Raw genomic sequence first — 20,597 nt, 5'->3', positions numbered from 1 at the left:
GGTTGATTTTAGGGGGGGGGTCAAAAATCGATGACGTAATTTATGGACAGCCCCTAGGTACATTAGTTTCGTAGTTTTTAAATGGACATTCCCGCTGCGGGAGTTTGCCAGCCGAAGGGATAATATCAACTAACGGCGCGATTCGAAGTTTAAGATACGTCAAATATTAGGTATAGAAACGATATGGATTGGATATGTCAGTGTCAAACATCATAAGTGACGTTTCTTCAAACTAAAACTACTATGAAATTATGACGTAATAATAACACTTGCACTGTGTGGGCTATCACAATCGCTGCAGACTTTTCTTGGTCTAACTCTAGGTATGATTTAGTTAGACTAAACCTAAATAAGACTTGACTTTTGACCCTATTGAATATAGATAACCCTCTATACTAAATTATCGCATGTTCCCTATTTTTATTTAACAACGAGTTTGTGGAAAAACCATATGATAAGATAAATGATGGAATAACTTTAAACAACATTGTGTCGAGTAGGTGCTCTGTAATCAGACCAATTTTTTCCACTGTTTTATTATAGAAAATAAAAATAATATAGAGATCTCCCTTCCAATAGGGGTACGCGTATTACTGCAATATTCTGCCGCCGAAAGCAGCACTGGCACATATTGTAAGTAAACCTTAAAGTAGGTATCTTATACATATAATACATCTTCTTCCTCGCGTTATCCCGGCATTTTGCCACGGCTCATGGGAGCCTGGGGTCCGCTTGTCAACTAATCCCATGATATGACGTAAGCACTAGTTTTTACGAAAGCGACTGCCATCAGATCTGACTTCCAACCCAGAGGGGGAAACTAGGCCTTATTGGGATTAGTCCGGTTTCCTCATGATGTTTTCCTTCACCGAAAAGCGACTGGCAAATATCAAATGATATTTCGTACATAAGTTCCGAAAAAGCCATTGGTACGAGCCGGGGTTTGAACCCGCGACCTCCGGATTGAAAGGCACACGCTCTTACCGCTAGGCCACCAGCGCTTACCTGGTACGAGATGGTGATGATGATGATGATGATGGTGGTTACGAGTAATATGTATCTTATACATACATATTACTCGTATATGCTCGGAGTAATTAACAATTAACAATGGAGCCGCCATTAACAGGCGTTCCCCTCTATCGAAAATAGGCGGCCAATGGTCAACCACATGTCAGGATATGTATGGACTGACGTTTATCTGACATGACGTACCTATACATTTGATGTGCCCCTCCCCCGCAAAAAACGGCAGACTATTTTGTACCGAAAATTTTAGACATGGCGTCTCCGTTGGTTATATCCTCTAAGCGTATATGCCTTAAACAGTTTTTTGACAAATTTTCACCAAGACATTGATGCGTATATGCCTTAAACAGTTTTTTGACAAATTTTCACCAAGACATTGATGCATTACAGGTTGGTTTTAGCAAAAATTTAAAAAAGTTATTTATAGGTACAATAATATATGTCATATCTGAATCTGTCATAAATTGTTATCAGCGGACGCAGCTATTTTTAATTACATTAATTGTTATTTTAATACTTATTTATGTTTTCAAACTAGATTTTATAATGCCGTTTTATAGGCACCCCCGTAACTTCATCCCGCTTTCATTAGCCGCTGAAAAGAAGTCTATAAAAAACGGTTTACACCATCAAATATTTACGTCTAGACTGGATGTGTACAAAGGGGAATGGAAATCAGATCTAAAAGAAGGTAGGGTAAACTAAACAATTACTGGGCCTAGGCGTGGCCTAGGGTATAGATACTCGTATTTGACTGTAGGCACCAGTGTCGGGCGTTCAGAGAATTCGAATCTCACCCATCGGATTGCCTAATTTTTTACAGTTGAGTATTTTCTACAAATGAAGGTAAGCCGGAAAACTCCGACTAGCCTATAAAGTATAAGTAAATACTGTTGACGAACCGCCACTTCGTGTACAACAAAGTTAGTTTAAGCACTTTAAGTTGCTGCAATTTCTCTCTCTATTTTTTAAATACATATTATATAGGGACGTGAATATTTAAACCGATGGGCTGGGAGGGTAGCGTCAGCGTAAAGTAGCGTCTCCAAGTGGTCAACTAGATCATATCCAGCTTATGGTCATCAATGGAGTTGGCCACTGTCCCGAAGTGTGTGGTCCGCGAAGTTATATACCTACAGAACAATTATTTGTTGACTTCATCTTCATTCATTCAACAGAAATGTAGGGCCCATAACCTGTTGCAAGTTGATGTTCAGTTCCGTATATTTTAGCCTTCGTCATTTACTTGGTCTATTTTTCTTAATCTGGGAACAAGACCTGGGTCTGCCCTGCGGTTGTTCAGAACTATTATATAATCTGCAGTGCTCTGGGGTTGAAGCGGTTGAAGGCAGTTTTAAGATTTAACTTAGTTCCACGTTGCAGGAAAAGGTACTTTTTACACAATCACCGGAAAACTGTACGAAGGGGACTGGTATAAAGGATTCAGGTAACTAATAATTATTAAAGCTCTTTTTCAGGCTTAAAATATTAGTTTCAAACTATAAGTCATTATATACACTTTGCACTATTGTTTGACACGGTAAAGGCCTGCGCAAACCGGCAGAGCGCAGCGCAGATCACTTTAAAATTATCAATGTATTATCTTCCCTATTTCAATTACCTTCAGGTATTTTAAATGCTTTGAGACCGACCTCGGAGCATCACGGAGGATTGTTACTTCGCGGCATCGAGGAGCAGGCTGAGGATACCGCGGCGGTAGGCGCCGGCATGCCGCGGCATGCGCCGAGGCCTCCCGAGTGCGCCGAAGTAGCGCCGGGACGACGGGGGAGAACTCGTGCACACTAGTCACTAATCCCTTGATGATAGAGTACATGCGGCGGCATCCCCCGGCCTGCGCCGAAGTGCTCCCTGGTGCGCCGGCAGCCAGCGCTCGGGCTGGCGGGCGCTCGCGGTATCGCGGGGGATTTTATCTGCGCTGCGCTCCGCCGGTTTGCGCTGGCCTTAAACAATAAACGAATTCTTATTCTAAGTATAAAGTTATTACAAGCGAGGTACGTGTAGTACGGTCGGGTTCACAACCATCTTTACACGCCAACATTCCAAAAATATATTTACAAACACGCAGGCACGGATTCGGCACACTCAGCCACCGGCTCGACAACGGCACATTCCGTCTCGACTACCGTGGTGACTGGGTACGCGGCAAGCCGGAGGGCGTCGGCGTGTGGTACTACGAGAACGGAGACATGTACCTGGGCCATTGGAAGAGGGGGCACAGACACGGGTACGGCAAGATGTGGTACGCCGACGGGACCTTGTACGTCGGATATTGGAATAAGAGCTTGAGAGAGGGGTTGGGCATGTTCGTTCAAAGTAAGTTGGCTGATTTAGACGGCCCGCGAACTCGTAGGCGATTTTAGTTATAGGTAACAATTGATTGAAATACCAGGTGGTTTTAGTATTAATTACACGCAATCATTTACTACACGCAAACTATAGGTGTCGGTATTAGTCCTAGAAGTGTGTGTGTTGTTCTTATTGTCCAAACTGTAGGTCTCATACTTACAATTAATTGGGCAGCGAAACGAGTATAATTAACCGTTTAACCGCCATTGATCACATCACATGACGTATTAAAGATGTCACTCGTTCCGCACGCCAATGTTTTGGGAGGTCGGTACCTCTACCGACAAGGTCCACTAAAGGGGCGCACTGATTAACAGTCCCCCGGACGGTATCGGTCAATCAGTTAGAACAAAATTTTGACAGTTCCGAACAACTGACAGGCCGATACCGTCCGGCGGCGGACTGTTAATCAGTGGGCCCCTTAACTCACGGTGCAAACGATGGTGCCTACAAGTAAACAATAAAGACTAGCGTCCACATAAACAAGAAATAATTTAAGCTACGTTTTTTGAAGAGTATCTTATGACATCCTACATCAATTACGATTCAACAAATCTAAATTCGGATAAAAAAGCGATGGTGGCCGAGTGAATATGACGTCCGACTTTCAATCCGGAGGTCGCGGGTTCAAATCCTAGCTCGTGAGTTTTTCGGAAGTTATGTACGAAATATCGTTTGATATTTACCACTAGCTTTTCGGTGAAGGAAAACATCGTGAGGAAACCTGCATATCCACATCTGCGAAGAAATTCAAAGGTGTATGTGCTGAAGTCCCCAATCCGCACTGGCTTGGGGACTATAGCCCAAGCCCTCTCGCGCATAAGAGGAGGCCTGTGCCCAGCAGTGGGACGTAGGTATATAGGCTGAAATAACTCTTAATTCAATGTAGGTATATTTTTAATCAGAAAACGGCAACCGCTACGAAGGGCATTGGGAGGACAACATTAAGAGCGGTATGGGCCGGTTCTACCACTTGCATACAGGGCAGATGCAGGAAGGCTGCTGGGTGGACGATATCTGCGTCAAGTCTAGGATGTCCGACATTATCATACGGCAGTTCTGTGATATGCCCACGCCTTACCCCATCCCGCCTGTGAGTATGGTTTATCTTCAGCACATCAGACAAACGCAGGACAATTTACGACATAAGTGACTTCGAAAATTTACGACTTAGCGCCACTTGCACCATTCCACAAACCCGGGGTAAAGCGGTTAAACCGTTAACCTAGTGTCAAATTTTACTGGTAACCATGGTAAGTCCAGATTTAACCCCGGGTTAATGGGATGGTGCAAGTGGCCCTTAGCGACTAAATGTTGGATTCGGGCATCTCTAGACTAGTCTCCAACATTATCATAGGTACCTACTTCAGTTTTGTGATAAGCCTACGCCTTAAACCATCCCACCTTGAGCCTGAGTAATGTATGGCTTATATTAACTCCCCATCGGACAAATGCAGGTAGACTCTGATCACGTTAAAATTTGCACAAACTTGGCAGTAAGAATTAGAGATGCACCGGATATTCGGTTTCTATCCGGTATCCGGCCTATCCGGCCATTATTTTAATATTCGGCCGGATACCCGATACTGACCTACTATCCGGCCGGATACCGGATAGTAACATTGCTTGGTTTCGAAGTAAACAAATTGGATCTAAGAAACAGGTCATAATCGTACTCGTTTATTATTTTAAAACAATTTAAACGTTCCACTGACTTGCACGCGCACTCATTACGAACCTAGAAATGACCGAGTCCGCGCGAACGTTCACTAGGAAACAGCTCAAAACCTGCACAATGCGCACCTGAAAAACCGAAATGTAGGTATAGTTCCGCCGGCCGAATATTCGGCCGATGGTCAGGCCGAATATCCGGTATCCGGCCAAACAACTATCCGTTGCATCTCTCTAAGAATGCATAGGTACATATAGGTATCCTTATAAGCCCTATACTTGGCATGAAAACTTTAAGCGTGGTCAAACTCTGTTCTGATGGTTGCTTGATGTCAAGTCCAAAATTAGACTTATTAGATATTCAACATAATTGCGTACTGTAGTTCTGATATATGCCTACGTTCGTACCCTTGCGAGTATGGTTGGTTCTAAGATACAATGTTTTAAATTAAGTACCTACTTATGTATTTGTTTATTGTTAGTCCTAATATTGTATATTGAATTGAATAATCCGGTCAGTACCTCTAAATTACTTACACTTAGTGCCTACAATATTTTTTTAAAGATTTTTATTTCCTTCCCACAGAAACATCTAGAAAACCCCAGAAAAATCCTGGATGAGAGCGAACTTTGGCTGAAAATGAAAATAGGAGATATTGACAAGAAACTACGCTACTGTATTGACCAAATGTGGTGATATATTGCTAAACCATAACAGATCGATCGATTATAAATAAAGTGGTACACACTGCCATGATGCATGGATTATTCGGATGTTTTATTTGAAATTTTGTGACAATACACGACAAAATGAACTTGATGGGAATCCGGTTGCTATCATTCATCATATCATTGGCCATTTTCAAATGTGTATTTTTTGCACTGCTTCGGTTTTCAGTTTTTATAGGTTTTCAAGTCTTAATAAGTCCTTTTGTCGTGAACTGTCTCATTACACAGGTCCTTACCTACCTATGTCTTAACATTCCATGCTAGGATTTAATATTACTTCTCTTATGCTAATATGTAATCTGCATCAGATTTTAAGCATATTTTTGTGGCGTCCCGTTACTAGTATTTTGCACGGCAATGCGACCACTGAGGAACTAGCCAATATGACAATCGTACATCGACAAACGCAAACGAAAACAAAAAACCGGGCAAGTGCGAGTCGGACTCGCGCACTAAGGGTTCCGTACCATAATGCAAAAAAAACAAACAAAAAAAAAGCAAAAAAAAACGGTCACCCATCCAAGTACTGACCACTCAAAAATCACGTTTGTTGTATGGGAGCCCCATTTAAATCTTTATTTTATTCTGTTTTTAGTATTTGTTGTATAGCGGCAACAGAAATACATCATCTGTGAAAATTTCAACTGTCTAGCTATCACGGTTCGTGAGATACAGCCTGGTGACAGACGGACGGACGGACGGACGGACGGACGGACGGACGGACAGCGAAGTCTTAGTAATAGGGTCCCGTTTTACCCTTTGGGTACGGAACCCTAAAAATGTATCGCGATGACAGTCGATACGAAAAGTCACGTGACTATAGGGACCGTGCGCGTTGGTTATTCCCACTAGTTACCACCAACTCGGTTTGGTGGTAACTACTGGGAATTTAGTTACCAGTGGTAAAAGGTGGGAAAAAAATCCCAGTAGTTACCACTGGTATTAACAACTTGGTGGTAACTAGTGGGAATAACCCTGCGCGTTGGAGGGTCTGTCATCTTGTGGCCTGAATCTGAAACATGTATAGGTACATTGCCAAAGCAAGTGCTACCATCTGCCGATCTCGTCGGTACGTTTCCTTGTGCATAGTAGGATCTACCATCTTGTGGGCTACATCGGAAACATAAACGACACATTTACGCCTCGCGCCAAAAGTCTGACGGCTCCTATGCTGCCCCCTATAGTTCATGCACGGGGCCTATTAGTTTCGATTGGCATTTTCAATCAACTATTGTCATCTTGGCAAGCCCTCCTGATATTGACATTCGTGCGCAATAGTGCGCATACGCCGCAGTGGGTTCCGACAATTCTCATCTGACGCAGATACATCGACAGATTCAACAAAATGTCATATTTATCATTATCACAGCGGACTTAAGTGTAAAACCCAATTTGGGGTCAAATTATTGTTAAGTTAACATTTAATTACATATAATTTATTGCCCTCGCCATAATATATCGTCAATTTACTGATAATATAGTCTAACTCGAAAGAGCTGAATATCACTCAGTCACAAATGTCACAATAAATAAATAAAAATTTTAGTTACTTGCGATTTTAACCTTTATACCATTAAGTTACGGTTACGGTTGGTTATCAAACTCGCATTGAACGAAGCGTTATCGGCCTATTCCGGAGAAACCAGAGCTGATAAGTATTAGGTATGCGATAATTTTATTTACAGTAGTACATATGGTGCTACTTTCCCGCACTAGTGTGGGAAAGAGCACTTTCCGTGCGTATGTCAAAAGCTTAAAGGGCCATATGTACCTACTGTAAAAAGTTAACCGATACACTGCGAATTTCCTCTTTTCCGCACTTGTATCGTAAATAACTATTGTGTATGTGAATAGGTAATTAGGAACTATGGAACAGCTTTGTAAATAAACTACATTTTTTGTTACATTGAAGAAATTCGAAGGAATGAACTACTTACCTACTTAATTGGTACTACTAATATTGCCTAATTCCTAGGCAATATTGGAGTAATTCAAATAAGGAAGTACCTCGCATCTTTTGCTTAGTTATAAACGGTAATTTTTTTTCTTATAACACTTTAAACTCTCGCGTTTTGTACACATATTTAATTACACAAACGGGTCTACCGCGATATAATTTCATTGTTTTTACCTTTAATTCCGACGTTTCAGCTGAGTTGCACCAGCTGTGGTCACGGAAACAATGAAATTATATCGCGGTAGACCCGTTTGTGTAATTAAATTTATTTTCTTGTTGTCAACATAAACTGAACGGTGCATTATTAAAAAAAACTTTTCGGTACCTACTGAAGTTAGCCTATTGAAGTTTCGGGTCTTCGCATATTTTCCTGAATCGACATCTACTCGAGATAACTCATAACCAAACAAACTCAGAAGAAATCTTTTAAAATCGTTATAAATTGTATTTTTCGTTATAATCCTTATAATAGAAAATTTAAATGTCATGTTAACAAATAAATCATTAATATTAACTAAAAAACAACCAGCAGCACCCTGTTTAATTGAATCAAAATATAAATTACATTTCCGTGGTGGATTTTGTTCGTTCTTAATTGCATTTTTGAGCCCTATTGTTTCTTGGCATGACGGATTTTTACTTGGGATTTACAAGTCTCGAAATTAGCACCCAGCAACAAATATTTATAAAGAAGACATTATTGCGAGTTATTTTTGTGAACAATTTGTACGAACAATAACTTTCTGGCTAACCATTTTAGAACAACATAAAAATGTAATATTTGAAATTATTTCATAAAATTATATTATAATATTTATAATTATCTGAAAGGACGTTTTTGCAATTTATATATTTTTGCCAAGGCAGTTAGATGGTAGACATGACTATTATGTAAATTACACGTTGGTTAGAAATTTCACATTTTGACAAATTCAGCCATTCTTCTAACCTATATTTTTTATAGTTTGTATTATATCCGATATTAGGGATATGAGCAACGTTCCTAAGCGCCACTTGCGCCAGCCAGGGTTAAGCCACTAACCCGGGATTAACCGGTTAAACCTGGAGTTAGCATGGTTACCAGTACTATTTAACACTGGGTTAGCGGCTAACCCCGGGTTAGTGGCTAACCCCGGGTTAGTGGTTAACCCCGGCTGACGCAAGTGGCCCTAAGAAGGTATGAGTAAAAAAAATATCGTAAACATAATAAAAGGTAATTTTCATAGGAAACTTTATAAACTGGAGATTCGAATGTAGGTATGTCAGTGAACGCATATATTTAGGTATGTCATGCTTCTCGCATATTATTGAAAAAGTACAATACTATAATATGCATAAAAAAGATGTTTTTATGCTGTGTTTATAAGCCTTATTTTTTGAGCAAGTTTTTGGCAACAAATACTTTATTTTCTTGGCTTTAAGATAGAGAGTTAAATAAAATACCGCGAGTTCATTCCGCAGGCAGTAAACTTCACACTATACCTATACTATTATTTTTTTAACACATTCAGTGCCGAAAACCCGACTATCGGGTATTTTATGATTTCGTTCCCAGGCCGGACGACCCGATAGTCGGGATCGGTACTACTGCTTTATATTACGAAATTGCTGTGGCCTGGCGGGTGCGTCTTGTTTGGCTGGGTGGCAATGAATGTGTTAAGGTAAGTCTTATTAATTACTAAGATTGATTATTCTATTACGTTCAACGCTCACGACCCAACCTAATATACCCGATAAATAAGTATAATATTGCAAAATTGGCATTTATATAAGTACAATTTTCATATACAGATCAATAAGTACTTTCCTATAATCTACGCGTTAACAATAAAAACGTGGGTATATTTAAGTCAAAAACGTATATAACATCCCAAAATCGGACACTGGAAAGGTAAGGCTTTACCCCCTAAGTACCTAATTCATAAAATTATACAAGCCTCAATTAGTTTTATCCCTTTCTTACAAATACATAAGTCAGAAAGATAGATAAAGACGAACGATTAGTAGCTAATTGAGGCTCGTAGCGCGTTTATGAATAACGCCATAAGTTTTCAAACGACCCTGCCCTGGTCGAGTAATGTGAGATTATTCATCCTACCGTCATGGTCGCCCATTTCAATCTGCTCTTTAAGTAACTCTAGCTCTTTTATGCCAGTAACTGTAACTTCGTATTTATGTGTCGCTAAAGACATATAGAAATGTATAGCGAACGCCAGGAACACAATCATGACCGGTATAAGTACAACGCAGGCGGACCAGGCGGCGGTCTCGCTTAAATCGTAGAATTTCACCCAACAGAGAATAGCTATTTCCACTAGGAACAGAATTAGTCCGAGTAGTGTTGAAAACGCCCAAGCGATTTCGATGTACCAGTGTAGTCTTTCATGGGGCGATTCGTGTACCAGAGCTATGCTGTGTAGATTCCCGACTGCTTCTATGTTGGGTAGTATGCATGTGCTGATCATGAGGGCCAGCATGTGAACGGCGACGAGAAGAGTTGTGCACACTGTGAACGCGACGAGCATCTCCTTGGGCACTTTGCTGGTTTGGTCTGTGTTCAGTTGCACTTCCACCATAGCTACCTGTGAACAAATGTGAAATCAACGCTTGTGTTGTAAACATTGTTATCGCCGTTTGTAAATGTAGGTCGCACTCGTGGTTCGCTCTATTTATTACGTGCATACACAATGTGATACGGTGTTTCTATGTTCTCGTATAATAAGTTAAAAAGTAACAGTTCATGCACACAAACGTGATATCTAAGCGGGATACTAATACGTTGACTATGTAGATTTTGTGCCCTATTTCATAATTCCTAAGTCATTTGAGAAAACATATACACTAAATATTACAGAAACGTTAAATATCTAAACAAGCTTTTGTACGAAACAAAAAAGTAATATTTACGTAGCTAATACCTACTTTGCAAAGGTCCTAATACATATAGTTAGTAGTTCTCCACCGCAAGACATGCATAAACAACAAAATACTTCTACGCCTCAGAAAGGAAGCACCGTTAATTACCTGCACAATAGTCACGATTCTAATAATATTCACTACATGCTTTGTATTTAAGTGTAGCTATTAGTAACATTTATATCCTTCGAGTCACATTTCTGTCTACTGATGTGCCGTCAGAATGTTCCCAAAATTGCAATATTTCCGCATGGAAAAATTTCGGGAATTTGTCATACTTTTGCATGGGAATCGAAATTTTCCATTTCCAAAATGAAATTTTCCTTTATTCCCTGTAATATTTTCCGAAATTTCCGAGAATTTATTAAACTTTTTAGAAAATTTCCGCATCTTGCACATCTGTGGCTACCGCTAAATACCGAAAATAAAATTTCGATATCTTTCTGTCTCTCTATCACTCTTGCCCATTGGAATGGAACGATAAAGAGGCAGATAACGAAATTTCCCGGTAGGCTCTCTGTGCTTCCGTCCCAAACATATGGCGTCTGCGGTTACTAGTATGTGGAAATGACAATAACAAGTCTACCTTATAATCTAATAATAAGACTAATATGTAGGTAAGTATTACTCATCGTCAAGATTCGTTATGTACGAAACAATTCTATTGTTTCAATTGTCGGAACTAAGGACGAGGTTTCTCAGGCTGTATGTCATATATAGCTACATAATTATAGTGTTTACATAATATTACATTGGCAACTTTACTGACATGTGCTCATAAAAACGTATACCTAATAGAATTAAGTTGTTTGTTGTAATACTAGTCTTATCAAATATATGTGATTTTAACTTCGTTTGTTAATGTGAAGAACATCTGCTTACTTTGTTTTTGACGTACATAAAGTAACAAAAAGGAAATCATCCTAAATATGTTAGTGAATGTTCCATCCACATTGAACAAACAAAGGAAGACCAACGATAGAGAAGTTCCCATTTTGTCTGATAGAGCGATATATGTATACTTATACGAGGCTTTCGTTCACTGTTCCTCTAGTCGATGCGTGCACAAATTCATGCACCATAAGCCCCAATGGGCTTAACTACAATTAGTTAGTTACGAGATTTCAAGGTAATTTTAAAGTGTCCGTAATTTATAGCCTCCGCTTAACAGATAGATCGTACGAACCATTGACGTCAATGCGGCGAGTTAAGTTGAAAAACATGAGAATGCTCATATTTTCTAATCAAAAGGAACGTGTGAAATTTGATATTCTATAGCTTATGCAGTAAAGTGCGTCAGACCCGGGGGCGGGGGTCAATGCTTGTGTTATACACGTGTTTTTGGTCGCGTTTGCTTTTCGAATATATTGTGTAGAAGGATAAACTGTAGCCAGATGGTAGAAATGGTTTTTTACAATACATATGGTCCTACTTTCCCGCACTAGTGCGGGAAAGAGCACTTTCCTTGCGTATGTCAATGTAAAACGTAAGATACACGTGCGAATAGGTAATTCGCCACTCGTTTCGAATTTCCTCTTTTCCGCACTTGTATCGTAAATAACTATTATAGTTACGCGCAAATTAAGAACAATAGTTAGGTACCTACATAATATAGTGCAATAACTATTTAGCGGGATGTCAAGCTTACCATAGCGAATCCAAAGAGCAGTGCTGAAGTATTCTTTTCTTGCTTTTACTCAGCTTCCTCCATGTCAGGTATGCGGGCGTGCGGAGCCCTGCGTCCGACTGGAGAAGAGTCTCTTCAGATACCACGCACTAGCGGGTTTGTTAAGTGGTCTCACTTACCATAGCGAATCCAGAGAGTAGCGCCGAAGTCTTACTGGAAGCCTTCAGCTTCGCGCGACTCAGCTGGAGTTTCCGCCATGACAGGTACGCGGGCGTGTGAAGCCCTGCGTCCGACTGGATAGGCGCCTCGCCCGACATCACGCACGTATGCTGCAAGCGAAAAACGAACTTAAATTAAAGCGAAATTGGGGTAAATTGTACGCGACCCCGACACCTTTAGAAGCTGGTTTTGCGTGAACGCGTAACATGCGAATAAAACATGGTAATAAACAATATTCTGTTCCTAAATGTAGCCTGTAGGCTTAGAGCCGGTTGCGCCAACCCCAATTAACGGATTGAACAATATCACCCAATGCTTAAACTATGTAACTTCTAATATAATAAAATTTAGCGTTAGCGAACATTTCGAATCGTGATACAGGTGCAATCGACCCTTAGTGGGTCGCAGCGCTATCAATCACAGACCTTGACTGTAACAAACAATAAACAATAGATTTGAATAGACACTGGTACTTTTCAATAGGCACTCAAGCGGTCGTTGAGGCGCTCATTTCGGAAAACCACGTACCTACCATCACGCTCCGCGATCGTTGCGCCATTTAGGGTGCTAGCTAAATTGGTTGTTCAATACTTACGCTATAGAATTTCCAATTTAGCGTGAAACCTAAATGGACAATCCCGTGTGGTGACTGTACCAAACGCCTCGATTGCGCTTCGATTTTTAAGTATGCAACATATGGCCGATGGCCGTATGTCCCAAATCATTTGTGGCATCCCTTTCTTTAATATGGCAAACGAAAGTGACGCAGCCATCAACGTAATGATAAACCACGAAACGACACACAGTGGATTTTCTTTTAGATTTGAATTAATACAATTAACCTGATTTATAAGAGGTATGTTTCTTGAAGGAGGTGCTGTAGTGAAAGATTTCCATTTACAAACCCCGAAAATTTGGCTTGAACATATTTACACCTTTGTTACCAGATCACCACGTTAGGTTTAAGTTAGTCACAAAATAACAATTAAATACCTAGGTGTCATACACTTTTTCCCCGCGAATCTATGTTACACAACAAAATAACGGATATAACTTTTTATCAAGTTCATTATATCTGTTCATATTCCTAGTTGTATTGCATAAATATACAGTAATATGGTTGTTATCGTAACTACCGTGCAATAACTTGAACTTAAAATGATTTATTTTTATGTTCTCGTACTAACATAATAATCTAATTTTATCCTTTAAGATGTTTATAACTTTCCATTATGTGTTTTATCATGCTTTACACTAAAACACATCTGAATTTGAAATATACCTATCTTTAATATAGCTATACAGTCAGCATCAATTCAATAGTAGCGGATGAAACAGCCACCAAAAGTATCTGTTATCCTGAAATACTTTTCTAAATCGAGGGATGAGCGGCCAAACCCGATAAATCGAGATATTTCTTCATTCAAATAAGAACTCCACGCACATCACATATACTTAGTACTAATTTGAATGAAAAATCTCGACTTATCGGGTTTGACCGCTCACCCCTCGAAATAGAGATGTCTCTACAGTTGGCGTTCTAAAGTACAGTTATATCGAAGCGGCCGAGGTGTTAAAAATATCTGAAAACGCACTCTAACGCCTTGACGATAAAGGTGTGTTCAGATATTTGTGAGCGCCTTGGTCACTCCGATATACTTGCTATAGTCTAATTGTTCTACATACAGAGATATTAGCTATTTTTGTTAAAATGTAAGAAAATTGTCAACATACTATTGAAGAGTAGTCTGATCGGCTATTTTTGATGCAGACTGTACCAACGTATATTTAGTTCATTTTCGAACATAAACCTATTTATAACATAATTACATGCCTACATATGATACCCAGCAACACAATGCGTAACCACATGTGTGCAAGTGCCATTCACAATTTGCCTGAGCATGCAGACCTTGCCTCGCATGAAGAAACAATCATGCATGAACTGAATATTATGGGTGACATTGTGCCATCATAGCTAACCCAAATTTATTCTTAATCTAAGTATACATTAGGTTGATATTGAAATGAGACAGTGAGTATATGGAACATGATATCATCTTTGTTATTTAGAGACAATTTAGAGATGAGTGCTCAGATGAAAAGTCAATAACCTGTCAATTAGACGTACTTGTAGGGTTGCCAAAAGAGACGCAAGCTACTGAGAGCAATGAGGACTGGTCACATTGTATATAAATTTCCATAGAAAATAATCCAATTTGATTGCTCTAGGCATTGAAATACGAGTAATAGGTAAAATCATCTCAACTGCAACTCTTGCAATCTTGAGTACTCATTAACTATATATTTTTCGGTCACCAAAGCTAATAGGCATAGGTCTGGTATGTCACTAAACTATATCATTTCATCATTATACTTTTGGTAGTACAATTTGATAATATTTTTGTATGTTTTATATTGTTTGGTGGTTTGGAGGGAAAGTTGGTGCTCCTGCTCCACTTTTTACAATACTTTAATTTACATCAAATAAATTCAAATGGAACAAATTTTAATATACTTATTATTTGTTTAAATTCAATTTCATAATAATCCACACATGCCTATGTTTATACTTAAATACTTTGTGTACACAGATGTGGCACAGTTTTGGAGTTTACCCACATGGAAGCAACAGATATGGACACAAATGCCCAAATATTAGTATTGCAACTCTTTCCATACTATAAACATTGACTTATATATTACTTCGTAAAGACGGGCCTTACTGGCACTAACAACTGGGCCAGATAATTGGTGAGCAAATGGAGTTTGTGCACATTTCGTTGGTGCGCATGTTCGCCTGGCGTTATAATATAATTAATTATATTTTATTTGTATTAATTGTACATCGTCATATTCAAAAAATATACGAACAAGCATATCTTTACTATTGAAATTTTTGACCATAGAACCACCCAACTATAGTCTAAAAGCTCCAAAACTAACTTGACTATCTTCATTCTGGTGTGAATATTATTTGAATGTCACAGTTATGATGGATGGATGGATATGGTCACACAAGGATGAGGATAAAAGGGCATATAATATAACAACACAATTGTTTGTGTAAGTTGTTGCCACAGAGATTTACTATTCTTAGTAACCATTATGGAAATTGGGTAATTAGTTGAAATGAAAGTCATAGTGATTATTTCCTGCATAATAATATCAAACTGGAGCAGAATGCTTTACTTATCCTCTATCTGCCCAGAGACCTATAAAAAGTCTCCCATTCCATTCTAATTTGAATCTTTATTTTGACAAAGTATCAAAATTGCAATGTCTTGGAAATTTTTGATGTCTATAGGGTGGCTATAGCATGCTGTATTGTGACTTGTGACGAATGTTAGAATTGGAAAATGTTGAGTATTTAGTAAGTTGTAAACAATATTAATTGATTAAATCCAATAAAAATCCTAAATATTTTTTTTGAATTTTGGATATAAGTTAAAAATTTTGCATGCACCTGCCATTAATATTCGTAGTTCTTACGTTAGAAAAGTTATTCCAATTATAATCCCACAATATTTTAAGCTTTTGACAGCCACAGACGGCTATGGCTATGGTCATCGGAAAGTCTTGCCACCGTCCTCCTTCGCCGTCTGGCGTTCAAAAGGTTAATAAAAGTTTTATATGCCCTAAACTACATATAATTGTACTCATTAATTCCCCATAAGTCAATATTGACAATGACAGCACAACCATTAATAAGCAATCAATTCTATGTAATACCTAAGATCAATCATTCATAACATCTTGATTAGCCACAAAACAGGTCATTACTGACAATTAAAGTTAATTGAAACAAAAAGCGAGAAGCATAGCCAATTAAAGAGCAAAAAATCTTGTTTTCATTTGTAGGTGTTAAAAATAAAAAAGCACTTTGGTGTTAAACCAGTTTTGGCACTGTTGTGACTTAATATAAGTTGTAAGAACCAAATGGTTGTATCTGCTATGTATGGATAGGGAACACCGAGTTATTTATTTATAATAACGGTACAGCTCTCATTACAGTTGCCCAATGCAATAGTGTAGCAAATTTTAACCTAGATGCATAAATGCAATTAATTCTAAGAAGTATAACATATACAAACAGTGTCTTTAATGAAGTCATTCTAGTACAACACTGTGGAAACAGTTACTGTGAAACTATGTCAAAGTGACTTTATAAATCATACATTAAATACCTGAATGCTTGCCAATATGACATGGTATTATAGAGGTCCAGGGTTCCATTTTGCTGAGTTCTGGCTAGTAAATACATCCATTTGATTCAATATCTTGTGAGTTATCTATTTGTGTCATTCTTATACCAAAGGTAAAGGTAATAGTTAGGGAATGCAAATCGGTTATTTTTTGTATGGAAATAACCGTGGTTTTGGTTAATAACCGATTATTTCCATACAAAAAATAACCGATTTGCATTCCCTAGTAATAGTGTTGATGTTTATAAATAATAATAAAGTACCTTAACCTTACCTTTGCCATAAAAAATCATATTTCACAACATTTACACCAGGATTTCAGACTACCACTACAGGACCCAAGCAACCCTTTCCCAACAAACAAACAGTTAACTCACTCTTTATTAAAGAAGGACTAGTAGCAGCCTCCGCGTAGTACAAAACCAAATTTTAAGGCTTTGCAAATCTCACATCAAATTCACTATGAAAAAAATAAAAATAATAATTAAACCATGCTACTTGTGCTTCTGGAACTTTCACAGTGTCTTTATTTAATCTACTACTTTTAATATCAATCTTTTATTAACTGTCCCAACAACCTGACTGAAATGTGGGAACTAAAAAGTGCCGATTAGGACTGCCTGTGCTGATAAAAAAAATTGTGACACAACTACACAACAGAGAACCACGCAAGAGACTGCATAACAATACGTGATACGTGTAATCGTGCGAGCCTGCTTGTAAACACTGCGTTTAGCGTAGCAGTTGTAGCACGGCTCTGTGAGCGGCGTAAAAAAACATGCTGAGAAACATCATACCTTGCTCATTTTTGGGCACCAGTTACTATACTGAGAGTAACGATTGGGTGGGCCTGGGACCGTACTGCCTGACCAAACCGACATACCTAAACAATTGCACAGTCCTTCGATACGATGAGACGAGGTCACTTTTGCAGTGTTATAATATTATCTATCACTCCATGGCCCGCGTCAGGTATTCCACAAACAATTTTACATTCCTTAAAAAAGAGGATTGCGTTACGATATTGAAACTAATTTAATATATTTGCATTTCTTAAATGAACAATTAAAATGCAAGTATTTGGCTCGTGATGTGATACACGTACATGTCAAATAAATGTCAAGCAAGAGATGTTTTTTTTAAACTCAATGGATCCGTCAGGGGAAAATAATTTAGAAAAATGTTCATGTTGCAGTCAAAAGTGTGAAATGGTCAAAAGAACTTTTAACCGAAAAAAAACAGGCATAACTGCTTTTGACTGAGCATGTTGGTCAAAAGTAGTTTTACCTGAAAATCATACCTATTTCTGGCAGCAGTTTCGTTTTTTGGGCGTAGCAAAAAAAAAACATAACCCTAACCTACCTATCTCTGCGAGTGCTTTTGACTGATAGTAACAGTCACAATTACTATTAACCAATGATTTTCAGGTAAAACTACTTTTGACCATGGTCTAATAAAACATGGTCTTCCATTCCCAGAGTGACACGCGATTACGTCACAATAACATTGCCACTTTATTTCAACATAACATGTTACATGGGTACATTATACCTATGGTTAAGAGCCCTTATTCCTTAGAGCGTTCACCGATTTTGCGAAATAACACTCGATAGATGGCGTTAGCGCTCGGTACGCGAGCGCCGGCAAAGCTAAGCGCGTTTCAACGCAGACAAGAATAATTTTGATACTTTTCAATTTAATTTGCAAGTAAATTTATTTTAACGTTATATTGGCACTCTGTATTTTATTTTATAAGCATGGTAGTAGTCAATAGAGTATATGTGATGAGATAATATATAACCAACGACGAGTAAAAAATAATGATTGTTTACCTCTGTATGTCATGGAATTATTGTGACAAGTTCATCCACGAAGTCAAGTAACTTATTCAAGTCAGTTCACCAAGGAAGTTGAATAATTAAATGTTTTAAAGATAAGGTTATATTAAATAATAATATATACAGGGTGGCCAAAAATAAGTGCATTCCCGTTGCCAGGGAGGTTTAGGGATTATACTGAACTAAGCAACCGCGAACCGCGATGGGACCAACCCCGAAATCGCGAAAAAAAAATTTGGCTGTTTCATACATTTTGTCTAGTCCATTTTCTATGGGAGGGTAATTTTTTTTCCAGCAACCATTTTCTTGCCAGCAGCGGAAAAGCACTTATTTTATGGCCACCCTGTATAATGACAATAAATTCGAGAGTACCTGCAAGTAACAACTACTGAACTCTCTGAAGTTCGATTTTATGTCTAAAACAGAAGTATCTCCGTTTTTAGGGTTCCGTACCCAAAGGGTAAAACGGGATCCTATTACTAAGACTCCGCTGTCCGTCCGTCCGTCCGTCCGTCAATCACCAGGCTGTATCTCACGAATCGAGATAGTTGAAATTTTCACAGATGATGTATTTCTGTTGCCGCTATAACAACAAATACTAAAACAGAATAAAATAAAGATTTAAGTGGGGCTCCCATACTGTTGTAAACGTGATTTTTGATAGAAGTTAAGCAACGTCGGGCTCGGGCGGGGTCAGTACTTGGATGGGTGACCGTTTTTATAGATAATGGTACGGAACCCTTCGTGTGCGAGTCCGACTCGCACTTGGCCGGTTTTTATTTAGAACGAAGTTGATTTATAAGGTTTACTTGATCCTTGTGGGAAGCAAATGAAGCTTTATTTGTAAGTATGTATGTAAAATAAAATAATATTAATAATCTATCAACCGCATCTAGATCGATAGTGCTCGTCAAGGAAAATCTATTGAGCCCAAACACGATGGAGTTATGATGAGTAGATTAGGAGCTCTGGTGACCAACTCCTGACTCCATCATGAAAACCTGGACTTCATCTAGATTCTAGATCGATGGTGCTTGTCGGGGCAAATCTATTGATCCCAAACACGATGGAGTTATGATGAATAGATTAGGACTTCTGGGGACCAACTCCTGACCCCATCTCGTAATGGAGTCAGGAGTTGGTCACCAGAAGAGTCTCATGACTCTGGACCTCATCTAGATAGATGGTGCTCGTCAGGGCAAATCTAATGAGCCCAATCACGATAGAGTGATAATGAGTACATTAGGATTTCTGGTGACCAACTCCTGACTCCATCATGAGAACCTGGACTTCATCTAGATCAATGGTGCTCGTCGGGGCAAATCTATTGAGCCCAAACACGATGGAGTTATGATGAGTAGATTAGAACATCTGGTGACCATCTCATGATGGAGTCAGGAGCTGGTCACCAGAAGGGTCTCATGACCCTGGACCTCATCTAGATAGATGGTGCTCGTCGAGGCAAATCGATTGAGCCCAAACACGATGGAGTGATAATGAGTAGATTAGGAGTTCTGGTGACCAACTCCTGACTCCATCATGAGAACCTGGACCTCATCTAGATCGATGGTGTTCGTCAAGGAAAATCTATTGAGCCCAAACAGGATGGAGTTATGATGAGTAGATTAGGAGTTCGGTGACCATTACTGACTCCATCATGAGAACCTGGACTTCATCTAGATCGATGGTGCTCGTCGGGGCAAATCTATTGAGCCCAAACACGATGGAGTTATTATGAGTAGATTAGAACATCTGGTGACCATCTCATGATGGAGTCAGGAGTTGGTCACCAGAAGGGTCTCATGACCCTGGACCTCATCTAGATAGATGGTGCTCGTCGAGGCAAATCGATTGAGCCCAAACACGATGGACTTATGATGAGTAAATTAGGACTTCTGGTGACCATCTCATGATGGAGTCAGAAGTTGGTCACCAGAAGGGTCTCATGACCCTGGACCTTATCTAGATAGATGGTGCTCGTCAGGGCAAATCATTTGAACCCAAACACGATGGAGTGTTAATGAGTAGATTAGGAGTTC

General features: G+C 39.0%; 2 protein-coding genes across 5 annotated transcripts; one reads left to right on the top strand and one right to left on the bottom strand.

Annotated features, from left to right (window-relative positions):
• The first annotated feature begins 1,455 nt into the window (after window positions 1-1,455).
• LOC134792953 (MORN repeat-containing protein 3-like) lies at window positions 1,456-5,833 on the top strand. The gene is made up of 5 exons (XM_063764435.1): window positions 1,456-1,720; window positions 2,413-2,476; window positions 3,116-3,363; window positions 4,302-4,489; window positions 5,654-5,833. The coding sequence occupies exons 1-5, from the start codon at window positions 1,576-1,578 to the stop codon at window positions 5,762-5,764; spliced, it is 756 nt and encodes a 251-aa protein (XP_063620505.1). The 5' UTR covers window positions 1,456-1,575; the 3' UTR covers window positions 5,765-5,833.
• LOC134792952 (calcium release-activated calcium channel protein 1) lies at window positions 5,744-17,815 on the bottom strand. 4 transcript variants are annotated; one of them, XM_063764431.1, is made up of 4 exons: window positions 17,518-17,814; window positions 17,098-17,180; window positions 12,476-12,625; window positions 5,744-10,335 (listed from the first exon to the last, which is right to left on the bottom strand). In XM_063764431.1, the coding sequence occupies exons 3-4, from the start codon at window positions 12,611-12,613 to the stop codon at window positions 9,805-9,807; spliced, it is 669 nt and encodes a 222-aa protein (XP_063620501.1). In that variant the 5' UTR covers window positions 12,614-12,625; window positions 17,098-17,180; window positions 17,518-17,814; the 3' UTR covers window positions 5,744-9,804. The 4 variants fall into 4 exon arrangements, with proteins under 4 accessions (XP_063620501.1, XP_063620503.1, XP_063620500.1 ...); XM_063764433.1 differs by having other exon boundaries at window positions 17,604-17,814; XM_063764430.1 differs by lacking the exon at window positions 17,098-17,180 and having other exon boundaries at window positions 17,518-17,815.
• Between the last annotated feature and the right edge of the window lie 2,782 nt (window positions 17,816-20,597).

Source organism: Cydia splendana, chromosome 8 (genome assembly GCF_910591565.1).
Source record: "Cydia splendana chromosome 8, ilCydSple1.2, whole genome shotgun sequence".
NCBI classification, from domain to species: domain Eukaryota; kingdom Metazoa; phylum Arthropoda; class Insecta; order Lepidoptera; family Tortricidae; genus Cydia; species Cydia splendana.
The sequence above is the reverse complement of the archived record's forward strand: the minus strand, read 5'-3'. Positions and strand labels throughout refer to the sequence as shown.

Coding starts and splice junctions, on each gene's coding strand:
- LOC134792953 (XM_063764435.1), top strand. CDS start 1,576: ATGCCGTTTTATAGGCACCCCCGTAACTTCATCCCGCTTTCATTAGCC. Junction 2,477..3,115: donor GACTGGTATAAAGGATTCAG/GTAACTAATAAT, acceptor ACAAACACGCAG/GCACGGATTCGGCACACTCA. Junction 4,490..5,653: donor CGCCTTACCCCATCCCGCCT/GTGAGTATGGTT, acceptor TCCTTCCCACAG/AAACATCTAGAAAACCCCAG.
- LOC134792952 (XM_063764430.1), bottom strand. CDS start 17,601: ATGTCGGTTTGGTCAGGCAGTACGGTCCCAGGCCCACCCAATCGTTAC. Junction 12,626..17,517: donor GGTGCCCAAAAATGAGCAAG/GTATGATGTTTC, acceptor TTTCGCTTGCAG/CATACGTGCGTGATGTCGGG. Junction 10,336..12,475: donor TACTCTCTGGATTCGCTATG/GTAAGTGAGACC, acceptor ATTTGTTCACAG/GTAGCTATGGTGGAAGTGCA.